Source organism: Tyto alba, unplaced genomic scaffold (genome assembly GCF_018691265.1).
Source record: "Tyto alba isolate M040663 unplaced genomic scaffold, T.alba_DEE_v4.0 Super-Scaffold_44, whole genome shotgun sequence".
NCBI classification, from domain to species: Eukaryota; Metazoa; Chordata; class Aves; order Strigiformes; family Tytonidae; genus Tyto; species Tyto alba.
In genome coordinates, this window is record NW_024881320.1 from 10,154,134 (window position 1) to 10,177,651 (window position 23,518).

Sequence of the window (23,518 nt, forward strand, 5' to 3'; positions counted from 1 at the left end):
GTTTTGCACAGAGATTTTCCACTGGAGAATCTGAGAGTCACTGTCACGGTTGCTGCTACAGACAGCTGGTGATGTACTGACGTGATCTTTAGGGAAAAGTCCCTATTTGGACATTGGTGGAAGCCCTTCACTTACGCACACACCACACTCTGCGTCCTGCAAATACACAGGTGGAACAAGTCTGACTCAATATGAAGCTCACTCACCATGACCTGGGCTCTTGGATGAAGATGACCAGTTTTCATCATGCCCTTGTTACTGACAGTGGGGACTTGAACTCTACTGACACGAGGAGAACCGTTAATCTGATTAGAGGAACTACAGAAGTTCCTCCCAACCAAAGCAGAAATAACAGATTGAGTGACGGTGCTCAGAGTGCTCCTCTGGTTGACAGATGACCAAGGTAACACAACAGAAAGCGTATCTGCACTTCCTTCAGTTTCTCTGAAGGGTTGTTTTGGGCTGTGCAGAGACTGACTCTCTTTTTGAAAGCACTTTGTGGAGGTTCCATGATTGGCTCAAAATGGGCAAAAGCTCTAAAAGTAGCAACACAACTTTCTGTATTTTGGAAAGATTGGTGAAAGGAAAAAACCCCAAATGTTTAGTGGCAGTCTTAAAACCATATAAAATTCAGATTCAACCCTTTGGAAGTTTTTAAGAGCATCTAAGAGCACTGGTTTTTCTCCCTGGCCTTATCAGAGGATAAAGCAGGATAATCAGCAAGAAAAGATGGCACAAAACCAACAACTAACTCAACAAAACAATTGAAAGCTTTTATTGTGATACCTCAAGTAGATACAATATAGTGAAACAACAAATGATGTACAGTATTGCTAGGACAAAACAGCAACACAGCCATGTCACCTGTAAAAGAAAGCATTGAAAAGAGTTTAAGAAACAATGAGGCACAACTCAACTGCCATTTACGACTCATGCTTTAGGCCTTAAATCATTTGTAACAGTCCTTTTAAAAGAAACCTCTGAAGTGTCTCTTCCTTTTGCAGTAAGTGTTTATACTGCTGGTTGACTTAACATGAGTCTCAATGAAGTACAATAAAATGTCCAAAAAGTTTTAACAATAATTTGACAGCTTCTTCCACTCATTGCCATTATCAAAGAATGGACATGTTCAAAATTTGGTCTAAGAGATTGTAGATCACTACTGTTGCAATCTGACTGCTGAGATGAGCGTGCAGAAAAAGCTCTAAAAGCATTACTCAGAGGGAAGCAGAAGTCCACCAAAAATGGTACACAGCATTCATGAACTCTTGCACTAACTTGATACACCAATAAGAAATATGGATGACCATTTGGTTATGGGTGCAGTGATGACTATTCGTCAGAACCTCCGAAGCCAGATTTTAATTCAGAGAAATTTCATAAACTGTATTCCCTCTCCTCTCCCATGGATTGCAAGACTGCAAGCATGCACGGCATACTACTCAGACTGGCCAATATACTAGGCTGTGCTAGTGGCAAATTAAGATGGAATTATAACAAACTTCATTAATAAAGTTTGCCATTGTATATCTTACAATAAACAAGGGAAATTCATATTCTGGCCCTTTTTACTGGCAGATAAAATTGAGATTACTAGACTGCTAAAAGCACACAGCAAGAGTGGTTAGGTTGATGTGTCAGCAATCCCTCACCAAATTCTGCAGCTTATTTCACAGCAAGTTTGCAACTTGATAGATTTTTTTATAGATGGCAGCATTGCCTTTTATTAATCAAAAAGGTTTGGACTGACCAGCCAAAGAATAACACTCTCTTATTTGGAGGCAGACTCAGTCCTGGAACACCATTGAAAAAGCCATAATTTTTGATCTAGACAGAGAATGTGTGATCAGATTAATAAAGTCACATCAAATTATAATTAATCACTTTAGGACAGGCGTGGCTTTAGAGGTTCAGAGGAAAAAAAAAAAAAAAAAACAAAACCAACCCTTTCAATACATGTACATTTTTGCTAGCAAATTCCTATGCATCCCAATGAACATTTCTTCTAAGCCAGCTCATAGTCAGTTCATTTGGTCCAAGAAAGAGCCAGCAAGAAACAAAGGTTCACAAAAGCTTTTTGTTACAGTTTATAAAAAACAAAATACAAAATAAATGTTAAGACCAACAATAAAAATAACCAGTACAAGTAACAAAAGTGCTCAAGTTGGAGGGGAAGTAAACTCGCCCAGAGCAAACACATACAAACTTTAAATATAATCTTTAATATATTACAAAAATTGGTTAGAGGGAAAATGCTTTAGTAAAATTTTTTTTCAAGTAAGTTTATTTTTCTTTCAAATGACTGCTGGAGGGTTCAGTGACCAGACTGACCTCTTCACATCAGCCAGCAGCCATTGCTATCTGGATTCTACTTTCACCAAAACCAATAACAAGAACTCTCTACATCTTTACAAGGGGAGAAAATAATCACTGATGCTGCCAAGCAACACAGGAAGAAAATTCACATATTCCCTCAATAGAATGGAGCCTTGAGAACTGTTACATGGCAGCATGAAATAGCAATTCTGTACTAGTTCTACTCTTTAAGTGTCCACTCTTAAAAGACCAAAAAGAATATTGCTTTATTTGGTTCTCTTAAAAGCCATAAACATCACATACCAATCATTAACTCTTTATGCCAGTAGTCTGAAGCTCTATGTGCTAAGCACTTGATGAAGTCCCAACCTTTGGCATCAAAGTTAATTAAGGTTTTGGTGAAAATGTCCAGTTTGAAATATAAATAATGCACTGAAGAAAGAGGTTGAATTTCTAAGTAAGAATCAGACTGTTACAGACAGCATTAACTTACTAACAAGAGATAGCCAAACCCCCGATTTTAGAGAAAAATCTTTAATACTTTACATATTTTCTTTAATTTTGACTCTCTACTGAAAAGCAGCCATTACTTTTGTCTTCAGTCCAGTGTACTGCTTCAACAAGTCTGTAGCCAGGAAATATGAAAAGCCCAAAGATACACAAACTTCACATAAGTGTGTTCCCAAGTATCAACATTGCAACTGGACTTTGAAGCCAACACAAACTTTTTGCTAATAGAAGTTTTAGTGCCTTCTTTGTTGGCAACATACATTACAATGGAAGGAAAAAAACACTGCAAGAATTCCAGGTCAAAAAGATCAAGAGACAGGCAACACCAAAGCCCACCTTGCATTAACGACATTGTTAAAAAGGAGACTTTGAAGCCTGATGATGTGAACATGAAGTAGTGAAGTATAAACCACAAAATTCAGATTAAACACAACTGTACCACCTCAGGTCTCTGGACTGAAATCCAACAGCTTTAACTACTTCTCTAATTCTTACACTTTTAATTCATAGGTAGAAATCACTACAACATCTTGAATGCAGTTTAGCCAGCCTACATCATAGAGAATGCATACACATGGGCAATCTCTCTTCTCTCTCTCTCCACAATGACACTGGAAAGCTGGTTTTAAAGATCTGTATTGCCCCTACCCATTGGCATAATTTTCACGTATGACAAAATTTCTAAAGTGCAGCAGAGTTTAGAAAGCCTATCAGAAATTCCCAAAAACGTAACAGCAGCAACAGCACCTATGACTAATTTTGCAGGTGCCATATTAGAATTGTTATTGAGAGAAAATGATTTTGTATTGCAAGGCTTCCATATTACTCAGTTATAGTACTTATGTAGTGTTAAAGGTTTTTTCCCAAACATTTTGTCCTCAAGCATTAAAAAGATTAAAATACAAAAAGTTTTCAGAGACTCTTTAATTTGAAAATAAAGTTAGCAAATTTATGTAGAGCATTTCTTTCATAGTTGCTCAGAATTTACATGCACAGATACCAACAGCTAATCTTGTGCATACTTTCCAGAAGTTTCTCTCATTAACTCATTCCATTTAAGAAACAGTGTGAGAGTAAAGGAGAAGGTGAGTTTCATATAAACTTTTATTATAAAAAGGTACTTGGGGATGATTTAGCCAGCAAACCAAGAAACCCTTTCCCCACCCCCAAGTTTTAAAAACTATCTTGTTATTTTACGAAAAACTGAGTCAAACTTCCCTATTATTACCCTCCTTTTCCTACAGGTACTATATTAATTTTCATGTCATAGGCTCTGGCCATTTCTCACAAAAATAAATATTTTTGTTCAAATGTAGCAGAAGCAGAATACTTCAACAAGTTTCCTTGATATCAACCTCTTTGTCCAGTGCATTAGGACTATACAGTTACATGGAACCAGCCATAAAACTTTACTTATGCACAAGTCCCTGTTACTGGCAAAGGTACAGTACCAAAGCTTTTGTTTCTTTAACACACCGACTAACTTTTTTTTTTTCCAAAATAGAAGATGCATATATTTTTCTGCCTTTTTAATCTTGCAAGCTATAGTTTCATCAATTTCTTATCCAGCAAACTCCTTAGGGAATATGTTGGTCTTAAATGAACATATTCTATAGCATTAATGATTTTAAATCCTTCTAAGATATTTCATTAAGATACCAAACCTCTAACATAACCCTTCCTAACAACTTGAGACCTGCTAACTTCAGTCAGTGCAATTGAAATTTTTTTTTAAAGTGAGCACTGTACCTTTAACCAATTCACCTACAAGATGTACATAGGTTGTGGTACACTCAAATTTTAAAAAAGAAATTAATAATTACAATACTGCATCCTCTTCACTGCCAAACACATCAGAAATTGCTACATATAAAAAAGCACCCCGTCCCATACATTCTTTCAGACTGCTCAGATATAGAACTTCTACAGGACTGGAGTGTAGGTGTTTAGGCAAGAAGCATGCACAGCAGAAGGTAGCATTGAAGGCATAGGTCAGAGATATATGCTAACCAGTAAAATCTGCTTTCAATTAGTGAATTGTTTCTCTAGTTTGAGAGAGTTTAGAAAAAGGTCATCCAAAATGTTTCAAAACAACTGTTCACACAATAATACACGTACAAAAGAGGGAACTTACACAAGGAGAAAAGGCAAACATGGCCTGAAATAGCCACTTACACTACACTACTCATTTGTGAGGTTTCAGAGTTCAGTGATATTCTCACGGCCACTCTAGCCAAGCTCTTCCTTTACTTTGCGTTAGTCTTTGTAAAGCATGTTCCACAGACTATTGTCCAAACAGAAGGAAAAAGGTTACGAATCACTCCCAGCCATTGTCTTTTATCATGTGGGCAAGTTCAATGATAAATTTTCCTTCTTTGTATTTCTGACTGCTCTCAAAAGCATGTTCCTGCAAAGAAGAAAAATCAAGACACCGCATTAAGCTGGGTAAATTAAGCATTTTAAACATCAAACTTGCGTTCAAAATACAAATGAGGAAACATTCCAGTTAAAATCCTGTATCGGTTATATTGAATCAAGGATGGGAGGGAGGAAAGAGAGGGTTAAGAGGGTTGAGAAGGAAACAGGAGTAAGCCTCATAAGCGGAATTGGCAGACAGAGTGTACAACAGATCTTGCTTTAGGACTTCCTATGTTCTCTCACTGCTTAGGGAATTTTAACACTTTTTTTAAGTGAAGGTTAGGAAATGGCATGTTCTGTGTTTAGTTTCCTTATTCCCAGAAGCAATGAAAAGCGGGAACAGGAACCTTTTAAAAGCTTTTCTCTATATTCATCGTCAGAGGGAATGCATTAGGACAACTTCTTTCTGCAAGACCTGAAGCTATAATGAATCAATGATAATCCTACATGCAACACCCAGAATCTAACATTTTCAGAATGTCAAACTTGCAACACAGCTGCTAGTGTTATAGATAACTGTGCAAGTGCACAGATAACTTTTCAAACAACAGAATCCAGTTCATATTAGTCCTAAGCACTGTAAACATGCTCCGTACCATTTATTGTAATTTATACTTTTGCTATACGAACCATCTTTTGCAACGCAAGAAATTAAAGATCCACTTTGCCAGCAGATATAAGGCAGCAAAACTGCATTAGTGTCTGATATATACAAAAGCACTAGAGCTAACTCACCAAAACTATCAGTATAGCTGCTACTGAATTGCCTACTCAAATATCTGTGCTTCAACATATAAACATTAATTGAAGACTTAAGTATACTGCTTACGTATTTCCATCCAAGAGTGGTTTTACAGTTTTCACAATAGATATCTGCTACAGCATGTAAACCTGTCAGAAGAACTCTCTCCTCCGCTGGACCACAGCCCACATTTACCCTGAAAAAAAGGGAGAAATTACATTAACTGCATGACAGTGTTTCTTCCCTCACCTGTTACCCACCTTTTCTCCAGGTGACAAAAAATTTTTTTAAATTAAGTGCCTAACTTATTCAATGCTGCAAAAGTAACGTCCTCTTTTACACTGAGCTGAAGGACAGGAAGAAAAAAGGGCTTTGTTTTTTGTTTTTCAAGTGGCTAGTCTAAACAGCAAACTGTTGGTGGTACCCGCTTACTCCCATCAACAAAGACAGGCTAAATATTTAAACTTTCAGAGAATATAACACTAAGCAGTAACTGGACATCTCTACAGTGTCAAGCTTTTCTTCAAAACCAATCTGAGACCTCTATAATGGAAGTCTGTACCAGTAAATCAGCACCAACAGCTGAATTTAGAATCAATTCAAGAATAGCAGCAAGAAAAAAGCATATAAATATTTCTTTGCTACGAATCAGCAGATGAAACCATGATGAAAAAACAGCAATATCAAAACAGAACATCCCATGAAGTACTGCATCAAGCTGTTTTCTTCATGCAGAAAACAAGACAAGACTAAACCAAGTTTTTAGACAGTGTTATCCAAGAGCAAAATTTCACCATTTTTGCTCTTGTATTACCAGATTCTTACTAATACAGTTATACCAGAAGTCCCAAGTTACCACTGAATGCCTACACATAAAAAAAATTTCAAGGATCTGCAATCAAATCATTTGCAGTTATAGTCCCATTATCCTGGTCTAAAATAGACTAAGACTCTTAACTGCATTTCTTTTTCCAAAATGCTCCAACACAAATCACTGAAAAAAAAGACAAAAATGCAATCCTGCATATTAGAAACTTAAAATACACCCATTTGCAAATTCAAAGAGATTTATATCATGGCTAGGTTGTGCCTAAAATTGCAAATATTAGGCTTGATAAGATCACAGAGACCTTTTGCTTCTAGCACATTTGAAATATTCAAGGTCATTTAAGATATACTAAGTTTACTGAAACATTAACCTGTAAATTATCTAACTATCATACTGGAAAATTCTTCTTTAGACTACAACAGAGTTGTCTAAAGCAAATTTAGTCACACAATATATATTCTGACTTCTGGAATATCTCAGAATGGTAACTTTTACTCAAGACAGTTACCCTTACATACACAAAAGGAATTTCACATTAACACCCTCCACTAAACTTTCAGCTATTAGCAGAATTACTTAAAATATAAGATAAACTAATATGTGTAAAGGGATACTTACGAATCAGCTCAGTAGCTCTTTAGTAACTATCACTGGCCAGTGAAGCCAACATTAAAAAGAACAGGACAAAGTGCAGCTATATTAATTCCTACTGTTTTCCATTTATGAAGCATACCAGAAAAATTACACTCTGTAGGTAGTGTACATAACCATAACAACATACTTACACAGAATTAAAGAGGTAGGCTCGTCCCTGGCTTCCCTGGAAGGACTGCATTAAAAAAAAAAAAAGTGCACTTGTTAAAAAATACAAAAACCCCCACCAATCAAAAGAATAGTCCCAGAGGGCTGTGTTAGTAAGCATATACACATAATACAGATATAAACAATTTCAGGTGAATTACTTCATAGGAGAGCCTGGTCTGCAAAGTTTTTACCGACATCAGATTTTTAGCAATGATTTTTAGTTGTCTTATTGTTCAAAACAAAACATCCATAATGCAAACCAAACATACTTTTTTCCTACCCCTTTGCAAGATATCAATTCTCATTTTCCTAGACATCCTTTATGATAATTAAAATACTGTTTGTAACTCAAAGGAAATTATTTCCATCTCTTCTGTCCTCTCCTGCTATACCCAAAAGATGATTTATTTCAATTTCATTGCATCATTTGATATAAGACCAGTGAAATTCTGGACGAAACATAAAACCAGCATACTCTATTCAGGAAATATATCTAATCAGTTTATAAGCTCAGCTTTATTTTAATAAAACAACTGTTATCATCAAATGCCCAAGCACAGACACATGCTTTCAAATCTCTCACATTCCTGATAGATTATGGACAAAAGATGACTGTTGGACTTCCTTGGCTGGATCTAAATTAATGTTTTACTCCAGAGCAGTAGCACAGTTTTGAAGTAAAACCCCTAAATCAACCACACTTACTGGGGGTTGGTTTGCCTTGCAGAGCAGTTTCAGTGCCTGTGAACTACATCTTTGTTCCTTCTATACCGACCTAAACCAGAAGCTCTTCTACTGTGCAATCTACAAACGCTAATGAAGGCCTGAATCTATGATCAAACAGCCTTGAGCTACAAACATCCTGGCAAAACTTGTGAGCAGAGTAGACCCAGCCATAGGTAAAACATTCAAAATGTATGTAAGACACATCACTGCTTTAATCTGTTGATTTGTTCCTTCTGTACTGAATTACTTGATAATTTAGACATAGCCATTATTTCTCATTCAAACAGTATCACAGTGTAATTGAGTTTTTTTTTTCTCTCTTCCATACTGAATTCCATTAAAAAAAAATCCCTAAACTGTCTTAATTTCTTCTTTTTTTTCCAGAATTTCTCTTCCCTAACCTACTGTGAAAGAAAATTAACCATTTCATCCATGCTGAAGAGCAAATACAACTGTTCTCAAGAATCCTTGCAGTTCTAGTATTGAAGGTCAAAGACCAACTTTCCTGAAACCTACACTAGATCAACATAGAAGGATTTTGGAAGGAAAATTTCACCTGGACTATCTCTGAATGGTTTTAGTAACATGGAACCATAAGCAGCAGGACTTTTCTGCAATGGATTCTTATTCTGACATGTAGTTACATAATTAGAAGTCACTTGAGACCAAAATACATATTTTGCCAGTCTAATGTTGCGTTGCTAATCAACTGTTGTATCTTAACTCCTTACTCAGAACTGTTTGCCAAAAAAAAAAAAAAAAAAACAAAACCAAAAAAAACCACAAGACATAAATGGGAAACATATTTAAATGAACATTTTTTGAGTAACATTAACTAGATTATATACTGCAACAAATAATGTTAAAAGAAATTCATTACTCTGAGCTACCGTAAGTAGCAATGGTGGCAGTGTAGTTACAAACAGCCCTTAGCTACTCATAAAATCTCACCTTAAGACGATGAATTCCACCTAACAGTTCATAGCGTTCATATTTTAGTATTATTTTAGCAACCATTTAAAAGAATTATTAAATGGAGATTTTTACTGACAAAGCGTATTTCTTCACCTACAGCAAAGACAAAAGAGAAGGTACTCTCTCCATCAGCCAGAACTACAAGTCTTATTTTTCACAAAGCAAGGAAAACAAGATAGGCTATGCAGTACAGTGAAAGCTAAAACTTCAGGTAGGACTGACCCTGAAAGGAGAGACTCAGTTGACTATTGAGTCCAAACAGCTCTGCCAGGAAGTAATCCTTACACCTACCTTTAAAACAAAGAAACAAAAAAACCCCCTTCACCACTAGTTCAGTTCTCCCGAGATACTTAAACATGCATCACAAAACTGGCAGAGTGGTACAGAACCTACAGTCTGTAGTTTCCATGGAATAAGCAGTGCTCTCCAAGTTAGAGCCTGTGTCTCACACTCAGTAACAAAGCAGAGAATGCTTACTGCAGTTGAAAACAAAACCTGTTCATGCATATACTCTCAAAAACTGACCATTAACAAATGAATAACTAGCCTGAGTCAATTACACATGAATTTAGAGACAACTACAGTTGTGCAACCCCAAAATTTAAGAGAAATCAAAGGAAACACTTGAAAGGTCCTCTTATTCATTAAGAAATAAACTTAAAATAGAACTTCCTCGTTCCATGTACATGAAGTTACAAAAAATAATTTAAAGCCATGACGACCATTATTTTTGGTTAAGCTACTGTAAAAATTCTTCAACTAAAAAAGTTGCAGCCATTTCTCTTTGCTTTAAAAACTTATGTTGGGAATTAGAATTCACAAATCCTTTTTCAAACTGCACCAAGAAATACTCTCTCCTATTAAATTAGTCATGTGCTAGTTTCTCTATTTACATGTAATTAGACATACCAATCGTGTAACAAATTAATGTGGGGTTTTTTTTGTCTGGTCCTACACAATCACTTTTTAAAGTGAAGTTCCCCAGATAGCTAGGAAAGAAAAATACTCCAGAAGAAATCAGCCAGGAGACCTTCTGAACTACATTATGCAATTATTTCTGCCAAATTTATGTTTAGTCTTGACTTAATATCACCTAATAAAAGCTCTCCTTTGACCCTGCATTTCTCAAAACTAAGCAGAGGGCAGTAGCAGGATGCCAGGAATAGCAGAAAAAGCAGCTCTTCCCCTCTCTTGTTTCATAAGCTGAAAAAAAATTCTAGCCAAATGAAATACAAACCGCAGGTTGGAAAGTACTACTTTAGTTGTCCTTTATTCCTGATGTATTTTTAAAGATGACTTTTCTTTCTTGCACCAAATATGCTGTACTCTTTCTCCTAGGCTTTTTTCCCCTCAGAAATGGCCATCTTCATTACCTTCTAATTTTCAGGATTGTCAGTGTAGAGTGGAGAAGCAACACAAAACAGAACCTTTTCCATGGATAGAGGTTTTAGACAGAAAATCTGTTCACAAACATTCCATTGTGAAAAGCTCCTCCATTCCCACCTTTTCTAGCTTCCTGTTAGCAGAGTTTGATACCATCTTTCTTACCTATGTACATGTTTAGAGGCTAAATATTTTATTTACATGCCATAGAACAATTGCTTCTTTGCCCAGTTGCAAAGAGTGAGTTCCTTCTTGTTTACATCATTCACAGATAACAGCAACCTGTAGCAACTTGTGTTACTGTGTACTCGAATACAGAACTTGGGTCCAGGCAACTCCAACTTTTCTTCAAAATCAGTGTTCAACCACAACATCAGTGTGTCATTGAGCATTTAATGATCAGCAATCCATCCATGTGGAACACTTATACACAGACTGAAGTGCACTGTAAAGATACCAATTTTTAATATGTGCCTTTCAATTTTTCTTATTAATTTCTTAACTTGTCAGAATTTGGCAGTCGTAGTTTCTTATACACATGAATAGCTGAAGAGATTTTTTTTCTAAAAACCGTATTCAAACAACATAAAACAGTATACATCTGTCACACATGCATTCTCTTGACCACAGAATATTAACATGGGGTTCCACCCACTAACAGGTATAAGAAAGATTTATCATCAGAGCTCTACTTCCTAATGCATCCTATTACTAAAGAGGACAACTCATTTCAGCACTTTAACCGCTTGCTAAGCTTTTAACTTGTCTATAAACAGAATATTTTGCATAACCAGAAAAAAAAAATAATACTGAACACACATTTGTTTTTAACAGCACTAAATTTCTCACACTCTGCACTGTATGAATTCAGATATACTGATATGAATTTTAAGAGAGTGACAAATTAAACACCTTGTGTGTCAACTCCCCAAAGGAAATGAAAGCGAGTATTTTAAATGGCAGCGTCAAGGACTAACAAGCATAACCAGTCTCCAAACTGCTTTTCTACAGAACACCATCTATGCAAATATAAACTTTTACTTTGCAAGATTTGTTCAGCACCTCCAAGATTGCTAGCACTATACATAAAACATAACTAAACCAGAACATTCCATTAAAACTGAGTCTTAAATATATGCCTCACCCAATAGAGAGGAACTAGAAGACAGTGGCCAGTGTGACCAACTGTCATCAATGACGACTCACATCAACCAGGATTTTTACTTAAAGGCTGGGCAATTTATTCACAGTTAAAACAAATTCACTTTAAGTATGCTTTTTCATGGTCCTCTAATATTACTGTATTGATTTATGAGTTAACTTTTTCCTTAGAAAATCCACATCTTTGACTAGCTGCAGGAAGACCTACAAGATCTGTAACTTTTTCTTGTTTCGGCACAGTTGTATCTACAATGTCTGATAGTGTAAGCAGAAGTGTTCAACTTAGGCACAATACTAAGGTCGACTACAAGAATAGTTTGGTATTATGATCTTTTCAAGTCATCTGTCAGACCTCTCTCATCAATATATTTTGTAGTAAAGAAACTTTATAGATGTTTCACTTACAGACTAGTACATACCTGCAGAAATAGCTATGATCTATGCTTCTAAATTAAACTCGTCATTATTTCTAACACCAGGATTTTTTGTTTTATCCAGGAAAAAAAGGAAGTATCAGTTAAGCAGAACATGTATTTACTGTTCTAAAGCAAACATAAGGGCATGGGTGGGGGAAGGGAAGCTACTAAAAAGCTTATGTAATTAATTATTCCCCATAGATGAAATTAGATTGTGTGGCTAGAGATCATGCTCCACAGAAGACATCCAGAGAAACTGCCATCTTAGCACGTATTAAAGGTATGGTAGGCATTATTACAACCGAGTCAGAATGGCATTAACAGTATCTTCCTTAAGCGTAGTTAGTAAGCTACTCTTTACACAGAAAAATAATTTTAAAGAACGGAAATAAGTCCATAAGGTTTTTTGTTTCACTTTCTGGAGTTTCCTTTCATTTGCTAGAGTTCACTTTACAAGTTAAGATAGATCAACATGAATCAGTATCCTGAACCAATATGCTATTCAAAGAAATATTACTAATTCAGAAGACAGCATTCTTAGGGGCAGTATTCTTAAGGTAAACCATAAACACATACAAGTGCTGTGACAGTAGGATGCATCAGAGACTGTAAGGATATCCTGTTATTTCAAGATTTGCAAAATAAATTCAGAAAATTTAATTTAACATAGGCTACAGATAAAAAAAATTATCAGGGAAAACCAGGACTTCTTCCACTTGATATTTCTCTCAGATCCAACCAATTCCTTGATACTACAGACATCTGGAGACAGTGCTGCTTAGCTGCTTACTAGGCAAGTCCAAGATGACTCCACGATAAATATACTTAAAAATTTTTGAAAGTACATTTTCATTCAATTATTTACTGATTTTAATAAAGCAAGTTATAAAGGTCAATATGTAGAAGATAACCTTAAAAAATTCCACCCCAAAAACTGCATGCTTGCAGATTTGGCAAATGATATTTCCTGAAGTGATGACTCTGTCAGGCAGGACAAGTTATCTGAAGTTATATAGTATCTTGAATGTATTTCAGAAATAATTATGTCAAAACACTTCCCTTGCACATTTTCCAGCTCCTTTAAGCCTTCAATTCTATTCTTGGATGTTTTCCAAAGATTGCTTCTCTTCCAAAAACTACATTGTTCCCCCAACAGGAAAAAAACCAGAACCCAAAAAACCTCCTAGAGAAAAAAACTATCACCAGAATATTTATGAAATTAGGCTCATTCTCAACTTTTTCAGCAGGGAACAAAAATGGCCTCCAAGCATACAACAGGCCCACCTAGCTTTCCAAGTACTCCTTATATCATGAGCAAATGGGGATTACCACATTGAATCAAGCTAAGAACGGCATTTTTACTTAAAAACAATAAGCACTTGAAAAAATTCCTCTTGAACTCAACAGTTAAACAGAAGAGGACAAAATCACAGATTGCTAAGCAAAGCTAAACATGTTTTGGCATCTATTTAAGCTGAAGACTTTTCCTTCTCATCAATAATATAACAGACATACTGAATGCCTTGGAAAACTAAATTTATCCACTAAGAGTCTTCTTTTACCCATAAGGTGCAAGGATTTCCCAGTGAAGTCAATGACCGTTACATATATATATATATACCTTTATGCAGAACTTGTTCTTGAAAATATTGACACATCTAGTCTTGTCTGTGACTTCATATGATTTTTTCCCCTCTGGTCAGAAATGCTTTGCAATGAATGAGACAGAAGTGACAGTATTTATATAGGCATCCATACAAAGTAATCCAGATTTTCTTCCATCCCCAGCATTAAGGTACACTGTAAGACAATTCAACAGTCTTTCAAGCAGGTCAGCCTTGAGTAACAAAGCATTATCCTCTGCAATACATCCACGAGGTTCCAAGATTTCTATTAGGTATTTGTATTCCTTTGTAATTTGTTGGACTGTGCCTGAATTTCTAAACAATTACTAGAACTTAGTGGGCAGAAGCCATTCTCAAGTGCTTTGGAACTTACGCTCTTCAAGCAACACTTGCCTCTTATAATATTAACTACAGCTAATAATCACTGCACATTCTCTACCATTTACAAGCAAATCAGAAGAAAGCTCTTTCAGTTAAACCTTTCACAAAACTTATTTTAGAATTAAGAACAGCATACACAACATTTTTTCCAGGCCACAAAAGTGGCAATCTCCCCTGGTCTTCAAAGACACTTATAGATGTTTTCCATCAAAACAATTATGTCAATTTTTTTAATTGTTGGGATTTTAAAAATTATTGACACATTGTTTGGTCATTTTTTATGTGCTATTTAAACATTTTAAATCCAACAAGTGCCTCCTACAGCATCATTTTTTTGCCTTGCTCTTTATTAAGGCCGGTGGTTGCTTGCTGATAGAGGTTGATTTTCTTCTGTGCCTGTAGTCACAGTAAGATATGATACTAAAAATATCCATTTGCTTCTTTAAAGAAATAAAAAAGCTGCAGTTTCTTCCCTGTCCTCTGAATGTCCCCCAACGTAGTGAAGACTGGTATACTCCAAGAGTATTTTTTTTCTGATGTTTAACATTCACTTTGAAGTCTTTGCCAAAGAAACAGAAAACCCAGCACTTACAGACTTGTTAGACACTACTGATTTGCATTAAGACCTACCTAACACCACTTCAAAATTATACCTATTTCAGTTATGTCATCTACAGTTTGTTCATTCTCTTATTATGTATCCTTATTATGTATCTCCTTCAAATCACTGTTTTTACCAAGATGATTGGTTATTATAAATTAAGGCAACTGTTCATACATGTGTGCATGTGTTCAGCTGTACAGACTAATATTTTTCAACATCTCTATTGCTGATGATGGTCTAGATTGGGACTCCTCAGCCAGCCTTCTTCCTATTCCTCCCCTTTCCCCAGGTTCCCCCCTAGACACAGAAAACAAAATTATAGAGTGAAAATATCTACAAATGTATGCTCTGATCACCAACATCCAAGCTGATTTCAACACTAGGCAACACACTGAGTCCTTTCATAGTTGCAGAGAAAAATAAAACTATAGATAACCATGAATTCACTTGTACAGGTAGCACATTTTTATATTGCCTTATTAGACTGCATTCTTATTTCCAAGACACAGCCAAGACTCTTGGATACCATTTTATCACCAGCGAGGGCACAAGAAAACAAGAGCTTCATGATTAATTCTAAGGCAAGAAAGATCCTACTGCTCAAACAGAGCAGGAATAGAATGAAAATGCTGCCATCCTCATCAGACAGTTGGCATCAACAGTTCTCAAAAGCAGAACTGCAAATCTGTATTGAAGTCTGTTTTTTTCAGGATCAGAATCGAAAGGATGATTGACAAATATGCAGCACACTCTGCTTTTCCATGACAGACCAACATTTAAGAGAAACAGCACTCTTTCTATTAGCATAGCTTATCTTTTCATCTTGAAGTTTGAAACATCATAGCATCAGGTATAACAACTGCTTATACCTCAAAGCACATTAGAAAGCTAGTTGTAGCTGCTTTAAATTAAGAGTGCACCATGTAATTTGGCTCTTTTCCCTGATCACACAGAAGAAAGCAACAGTCACCATCTACCCAAGAAATGCAGGGTGTGGGCCAACACCACCCACATGAAGCAGCTACAGCCAGGTATCAAATGCTGTTTTCCTTTATCTACTGAAGAGTATGTGTAGCACTAGGGTTCTGAAGTGAGATTGTATAGTATGCATTTGAAAAGAAGTGAGAATCTGTAACCAAAAATTGTATATTTAGGTGTTACACAGAGCTTTCGCTTTTAACAAGGCCCTCAAAGTAAGGCAGGGTGGGTGGGTAGGCATGGAATCTGGTTGAGCAGTCCAATTCTCTGCTCCATCAGTAAACCCAAAACAGTACAGGAACTGCACTGTTCTTGGATAACTTTAGATTGGATAGAATCAACTTTCTACACTTCAGGTTATTTTAAGTATTTTTGCTGTGGCAGGGTAATTATACTAACTGAGCTTTTCATTGCATATAACAGGCATCAATGAAAGCACTTTAAGAGAACTTCAGAAAAAAAGAATCATCTAAAAACCAGTTCTGAAGTACACTCATCTGTTAGTCCTTTACCATTCTGAAGTTATGTCTACGCATGTTGTCCAAGATGTTTCATCTGTTTTTATTTTCCAGGTTAACCTGTGTTTCTATTTAAAACAAATCAAATCTTATTTCTTCCCATCACTCCCCCTGCCACCCCCCACCCAGGACAGCACTATTTATTTTTAATGATCCAAGCATATCTAACTATTGCTTTGCAGTTGTTTCCATCAGAAGAACTTCTCCAATGTTGGAGTTTAAGCTTAAAGTTTTTTAAAGCTACGTTCCAAATACAAGTACAATAGATGAGAAATGTTCTTTTTATTTTACAAACATACAAAAAGATACACCTCACATTTAAATGTATTTCTCATTATCACATAGATTTGAACAATAAAATACCATAAAGAAATCTTAAGTTGACAGAATATAGATCAGCTGTCAAATATGCATATGGTCAACCTGCCAGTACAGAAACTTTTGTAAGATGTCTTCAGTGAAAATTATGGAAGCCAGACAAAGTGGAATCCATACCTAACACCCTTCCCAACACCATCAGAAGCAACTTAGAAGTATTTGTATTCACTAGGTAAGGTTTTTTTGGAGTTCTCCATGTTCTTTGAATTGAAAACTTGATTTTGAAATTATTTATGAGGCTGTAATATAAACACATGATTTGCTTAAGAGTATATTCAAGATAATCTGGTGGCGAAAACCACCAAGACCTTGGAGAACAACTGGCTTGTGGCAACTGTGCCAGTTTAGTTGACATACAAAAATTTAAGTCTACTAAAAGAAGAACTTCCTATTAAGTATGTATGCTTGGATTACATTTTCTTGATTAATTTATACATCCCCAGAGACACTGCTAGAAGAGTTTAATTCTTCCTGTAGGCATCTATAACCTGAAGTTCAGGAAAGATTAACTCCTCCCACCAGTTTTTGGCCCAAAACACGTAGTGAATAAAGCTACAATTGGTTGTAATTTAGAACCCAGTGTTGCCCAAAAGACCCCTTATACTCAAAATCTGAAATTGTGGAAACAAAATTAAAATGCATTTACATTACAATTTGATCATTTCTCTTATTTTGTTTTAAGGTCAGCAAAACCAAGATCAATCTGTAAAGTGAGGAACTTTTTTCAGGTTAATACAAGTAAAACAAGTGTTCCCTCTTAATTTTTTCACATCATTCTATATATGTACATAGCTCAGTTTCACATTTCATGTAACATTTGCAGTTCTGTGCCTCAATACATGTACTAAGTTGAAAGAAAGAATTGTTGAGGGGAGAGACTAAAGGCAGAGCAGAAGCAAGCAAGCAATAAGCAACACTGCCAAGAACTGTCACCAATTTTACTATTTGAATCAAAAAGTTGTCTTGAGATCTAAACAAAGATCAAAAAGATTATGAACACAAGAAAAACTGTATGGGGAAAACCCATTATTTCCTGATAACCCTCTAAGGAATGAGCAAGCAGGTGTACTTCTTCACCCAAAGAAAACTTCAATTCAGAATTAGTAGGATTCTCAACCCCCCCATCTCTTCAGCACTCAAGAGCAGCATCACCTCAGTGCTGCTGAACATACAAACAAGCAGGAGCAACAGGAAATTAGTTATAAAGGGGTTGCCACTAAAAATTTTATTTGACAGAACAGTTGTATAGAAAGCAATTTGTATTAAGAGGTCTGAAAAGCAACTCAAGTGTTTTCTCCAGGACAACATTAAGAGCAAATTCATCAGGAGCTTATTTGAAACAAAGAATGAACCAGTCTGTCAAGTATTTATCCCGAACTTCAAGTTTTCCTACATATTTCATACATCACAAATCTTGGTTTCTTCCAGCAACAGGTAAAAAGGACAGGCCTAGCCTGTTTCAAGGATCCACACATCCTCTAAGCTTAAGTTTAAACAGTCCAACTGCTTTGAACATCTCTGGCTAATCATATTTCTTAGGGACTGGTATACAGCAGAAGATGTGTTTACAGATTCCATAACAGGAGAACATTCTGGCAACAGCCAGTTGTGACCTTCAGAGTCAAAACTAATCTTTATCTGGAATAACCATAACCAGAATAATTTCCCTACCCAGAGATCCATGTTTTCTTCTGACAGTTTTCCTTAGAAGACTGCAGATACAACAGCTCAAAAACAGTACCTACCTGACAGTAGATAGAAGTTGTTAATATGGGGAATATATAGATCAGCCTTTACGTCAAATTCAAAAGTTTCCAGAATATATCCAGTCCTCAGTACACAACATGTATGACCCAAGAGTGAACCCAGGGAAGATGCTTTGAGGTATGCATCAATTTGCATCCCTTATCTAATGGGAGCAGTGATACAGTGATAACCATTTTGGTTAAGAAATAATTCATGAGGTCTCTAAACAAACCACTTGCCTTGGAGATCAATTCATCGTGATTGGCTAGATGGGCTCTGCAGTGGATACAGCTGTAGGTTCGATGACAGTTTGGCAGGTAAGCCTGGAACGTTTTTGATTTTGTCATTTTTACCATCTCTGCTGGTGGCTCCTCACTCAGCTCAGGGCTGGCACTTGAAGAATTACAACTTTGCTGAACTCGCTGACAAAAGAAACACTGGAATATGCAAGCAAAAGCCGTTGTTGTTCTGGAGTGTGTGTGGCACTTTCCACACAAGTGACAGAAGAGAAACAGTCACAACCTGTAGGTGAAAAGAACAGAACAATTAGCAGTTTACAAGGCCAGTATAAACTTGTTATTCATCAATTCTAGACAAGGGAAGGTGTTATTTAGAGAAAATGCCTGGCTGCACTACAGGCCCCTTCTATGAATCTGCGCGATTCAAGTTCCCCTCAACAGAGCAACAAGCAGTTCTATTCCACTAGTGGCTTCTACTACATCACACTTCTAATGAAGGAGGAGATTCAAACAGTTCTCCATGAAACACAACCGCTTTTACAATATACCAGGTATACTCTTTAAGGCATCCATGCAGAAAACTACAGCAAAAAGCAGGGTATTAGAGAAAGTGAATTGTCTTTGAAGTTCCAGTGGTCAGTTCCAACACAGCAAGTAACAAGGCATCTTGGAAAACATGTGCCATGTCCAACAATAAATATACAACAGATATTTTCTTTCAACAAAAATCTTGCTGTATCACATCTGGCTTTAAGTCAAATACCAAGTAAGATGTTGCCACCCTACTCAAGGATCCATGTCTCCTCCTCATTCAAGCTCAGCAGAGTTATGCCTTCAGGCAAAGACCTTTTTGACCAGTGTTGTGATCAAATCTAGTCAGGTACTTCCTCACTCTACTAGAATTGTCTTAATGGATGCTACCAAAATCACAGATAATAAAAGCTAAATTCTACACAGAGAATACCCAATTGCATTCCTAATCCTCAGAGTGCCTTTAAGAGACATTACATACATAGAGAAGGCCAGACTTTCCTGCTACACTGGAAAGCAAGCTTTTTTCAGAGTTTGCCTGAAAATTACATATTCTAAATATTCATAACATCTACTGATCTGTCAAAGGCCAGTTACCACACTATATGCGTCAAGCTAATGAGCAATCCAAACATGAACACTGCACAGTCACTTATGTCATCAACTATCAGATGAGCAACAGAGTAGGTCAATAGCACAAACACAGAAATTAGAGCCAATATAAAGAATTTACAGTATCTTGATCCAGCTATTAAAACGACCATGCAAAACACTTATCACAGTTGTAAGTTGTGTGCAGGGCAGCAGTTAACACTCTTCTAGCAGTAGGATACTAGTTATACAAATAGAGCAGATAATGAAAGCCACATAAATTAAAGATTGTTTATAGGAAGCAGTCACTGTGCTTCGAAAGTAGTTTTGAGAAAGTAATCTGTACAGCAGGCCTAGCACAAGAGTCAGCCACAGCAAGATTTAAAGGGGTTTGGTTTTGTTTTTTGTTTGGTTTTTTTTTTTTTTAATCTTAAACTTGTAACTGCAGCAGGAAAATACTCAAGAACTACTGAAGGCCTTGCTACAAGACAATTTCATACACAAAGAATTACAAAGGCAAAGATAAGCCACAAACAAAACATGTAATAGAACATACGCAATCCAAAAAAATAAGCAACAATGGGAACAAGTTATCATCCAAAGCACATATCTACACATCAGAATGATTGGACTTTTATTAGTTACTGAAAAGGAAAACAGATTTGGTAAGGAATAGATGAATAGGTTTGAAGTATTAACTCAGCCTAAAGAGCAGAACTTAATAATTAATACAGTCATTTAAATATTATATTCATATTGTCACAAGATAATTTAATTATAACTGCAAAGGGAAGAATGATTACAGCGTTCAGGGAAAAGAACCTGCTTCTGTAGAACTGCCAGATATCAAGTCATATTTATGAGGTAACAGATTATAGGAGAAAGACAATACAAGAAATATAATCCTGGAAGTTAAGCATGAGGTTCCCTTTAAATTCCCTGCTTGAACTCTTAATGTTAAGAAAGATACAGAAATGAAAAATGTTCAGAGAGATGGAAAAGAACCCCCAGCGTTTCAGAATGAAAGCAAACATGTTCTGACTTTGGATTAGACCCTTTCGATCAGTAATTGAAGCATGAGTTCAATGCTTGCAAAAGTTCATTAAGTTGAACGTAAGAGGAAAATATTTTTCAAGGCATTCCTAGAAGCTCTTTTAATTCACACTTCTTAAGGCAATCTGAACTCTTGCAGACTAAACATACTGAGTCCTTCAACTACAGAAACTAAAGAATTCCAAAGCTCGTTTGACAGAATTGTATTTGATATTGCCCTCTTCAAAAAGAGTCCAATCTTAAGTGTTTGAAATACACTGTAAGAATCACAGGACTCATTGCTTTGTGATGTTAAAGGCAAGATTCAAAACATGAACCATTTTGTAGTTGCTCTAGTAACGGTGAATAAATCCAGCCTCACTTCACTGTTGAGCAGTAGCAGTTTCCGCAGCTGCTGTTCAGTATTTTGTGGAAAGCAGTGTAGAAACCCGAGGCAACTATTTTGTTCTCAGTCTTAGACAACAGCACAGTCTGTGCTTTGGTCATGCACATGACTGCTAGGTTTCCTGAAGATCTAAGCAATTTGAAAGAAATTGCAAAATTAAGTGCAAAAACAAGCATACAGGTTGCCGCCTATCCACTTCTAAATGGCTGTCCAGATCCTGTTTTTGGGTGACTTGTACATGTACCTACCAGTCTACAAACAACAGGAACCTCTGGCAGCACTAACTGCGTTCGCCATAGACTCGTACAGCCGAAGCCCGACAAGCAGATCTCCTCGCCTTCCCCGCCCCGGCACACTGCCCGAGCAGCCTGCCCTCAGGGCCGGCCCCTTGCCCCGAAAGCCAACAGCCGGTTTTAGGGGGGTGAATAATGAACAGCCCCGTCCCGCTGGCCGCACCTGTGACGTCACCGGGGCAGGGCGCCGGGCGGCCAATGGGGCGGGGGGGAGGCCCCGCCCCGCCCGGTTCCCGGATGTGTAAACAAACACCCCGATAAGCGTGGCGGGGGGGGGGGGGGGGGGGCGGCCCGCGGCCTGCGGGACCGCGCCGCCGCGGGAGCTGCCTACCGGGCACCAGCGAGGAAAAACACTTCCCTTGTCTGCGTGGGGATCTTCACACCGCTGCCTGGAACCACACACGCGCATATAGAGAAATTAAATGTGTAAGAAATGAGCCGCTCCGTCATTCTTTCTGGATTCAAGAATAAAGGAGTGACACAAAACAAGCCAAGAGCCTGACTAGCTCCGCAAAGCCGGACAAAGCCTGCGCACGCACTCTTAGTAAGCTGCGAAATGGTTACTCCGGCAGCGAAAAACCTCATAAAGTTAAAGACTGAGGCACAAGAGCCTCATTTCATTGTAGATACCGAGAAATAACAGGTAAAAAGATGTGAAGGGAAAGTTACTGGCAGAGAGTAGGTTTCCCTCCCGGGAGGGAGCAGCTGCTCCGTGCACGTTTAAGCCTTTTCCCCTCTCACTCCGGATCACAAAGCCGCCGCGGCGGGTGACGCCGTTCCCTTTTCTTTCCCACTCGCAGCGATCACCGTACGGTAACGGCTCGTTTCCCCCAGCCCACGGGCACGCTGCCGGGGGACTGCCGTGCACGGCCACCCAAACACGGGCCAGCTCTCTCCCAGCCCGCCGGCTCCACTCCCGGCGGACCCCGGGCAAGGGACTGACCGCACCGTTCCTGGGGCCCCCGGCAGGGCGGGAGCGAGAAAGGAAAACCCACCGGACCTCTGCTCACTGAGCGCAGCCTCGGCTCCCCCCCCCCCCCAATTATGTAAACCATCACCACCCGCCCTGTAACGAGCGGGCTACAGGCAAGCAGCGCTGCCGTCATTTCCAGGCGCTATAAATAGCGCCCGAGCCCTCCTCCCGCCAGCAAAGTTGCCTTGGCGGCCCCCCGCCCCGCGCACACAGGAAACCGCGGCCCCCCCGGCCGGGGGTGCAACACGGGGCTTCTCTCGCAGCCGCCTTTCGGTGCGTGTCCCCCCACCGCAAAAAAAAAAAAAAAAAAAAAAAAAAAAAAAAAAAAAATCCCAGCGAAAGGGAGAGCGGCCGGCTTCTCACACGCTCCAGTACTCACCGCTGCGCCGGCTCCGCTCCCCAGCCCGGACCCCGAAGAGCAGCGCGCCCGCGGGCCCCTCTCCCTCAGCGGGCAAGGGCAGGAGCCGAGGCGGGACCCCCGCTCCTCACGCGGCGGCCAGCGAGGGCTCAGCGCCGGGCCCTCACCGAAACACAAAGGAGGGGGAAAGGGGGCGGGTTCCCTCGCCTCGAAGGTACCTTCTCGGCGGCGGCCGGGAGTCACAGGCAGGGGCCGGGCGCGCGTCTCCCGCCCTGAGGGCCGAGGGGCGGCCGAGGCATCCTGCCGCCGCGCTGCGCTCCCGCCCGCCGCCGCCTTTGTTTTGCTTTCCCCCGGCCCGGGGGCGCTGCGGCCGTTAAACCCGCTCCCACCGCCGCCGGCAGCCAATCACCGCGCGCGCGCGCGCTCCCGCGCGCCCGCCCCGCCCCCCCGGGGGGCGGGCGAAGGAGCGGCGGCGACCGTTGCGGGGGTGGGGCGCGCGCGGGCTGGGGGAGCGCGCCGCTCCGCCCCCCTGGCTTCGTGGAGGGATGGGGGGGGTGCTCGGGGGCGGGGCGAGTGCGCCGCTTT

General features: G+C 38.8%; 1 protein-coding gene across 2 annotated transcripts; it reads right to left on the minus strand.

The window, feature by feature from the left end:
* Window positions 1–752: 752 nt before the first annotated feature.
* YPEL1 (yippee like 1) lies at window positions 753–23,349 on the minus strand. 2 transcript variants are annotated; one of them, XM_042805209.1, is made up of 5 exons: window positions 23,152–23,349; window positions 18,750–19,032; window positions 7,601–7,644; window positions 6,074–6,182; window positions 753–5,233 (listed from the first exon to the last, which is right to left on the minus strand). In XM_042805209.1, exons 2-5 carry the CDS (start codon window positions 18,864–18,866, stop codon window positions 5,144–5,146), a joined length of 360 nt encoding a protein of 119 aa, XP_042661143.1. In that variant the 5' UTR covers window positions 18,867–19,032; window positions 23,152–23,349; the 3' UTR covers window positions 753–5,143. The 2 variants fall into 2 exon arrangements, with proteins under 2 accessions (XP_042661143.1, XP_032864047.1); XM_033008156.2 differs by having other exon boundaries at window positions 22,955–23,349.
* Window positions 23,350–23,518: the final 169 nt, after the last annotated feature.

Coding starts and splice junctions, on each gene's coding strand:
- YPEL1 (XM_042805209.1), bottom strand. CDS start 18,866: ATGGTAAAAATGACAAAATCAAAAACGTTCCAGGCTTACCTGCCAAAC. Junction 7,645..18,749: donor ACGATGAATTGATCTCCAAG/GCAAGTGGTTTG, acceptor TTTTTAATGCAG/TCCTTCCAGGGAAGCCAGGG. Junction 5,234..6,073: donor CCACTCTTGGATGGAAATAC/GTAAGCAGTATA, acceptor TCTTCTTTGCAG/GAACATGCTTTTGAGAGCAG.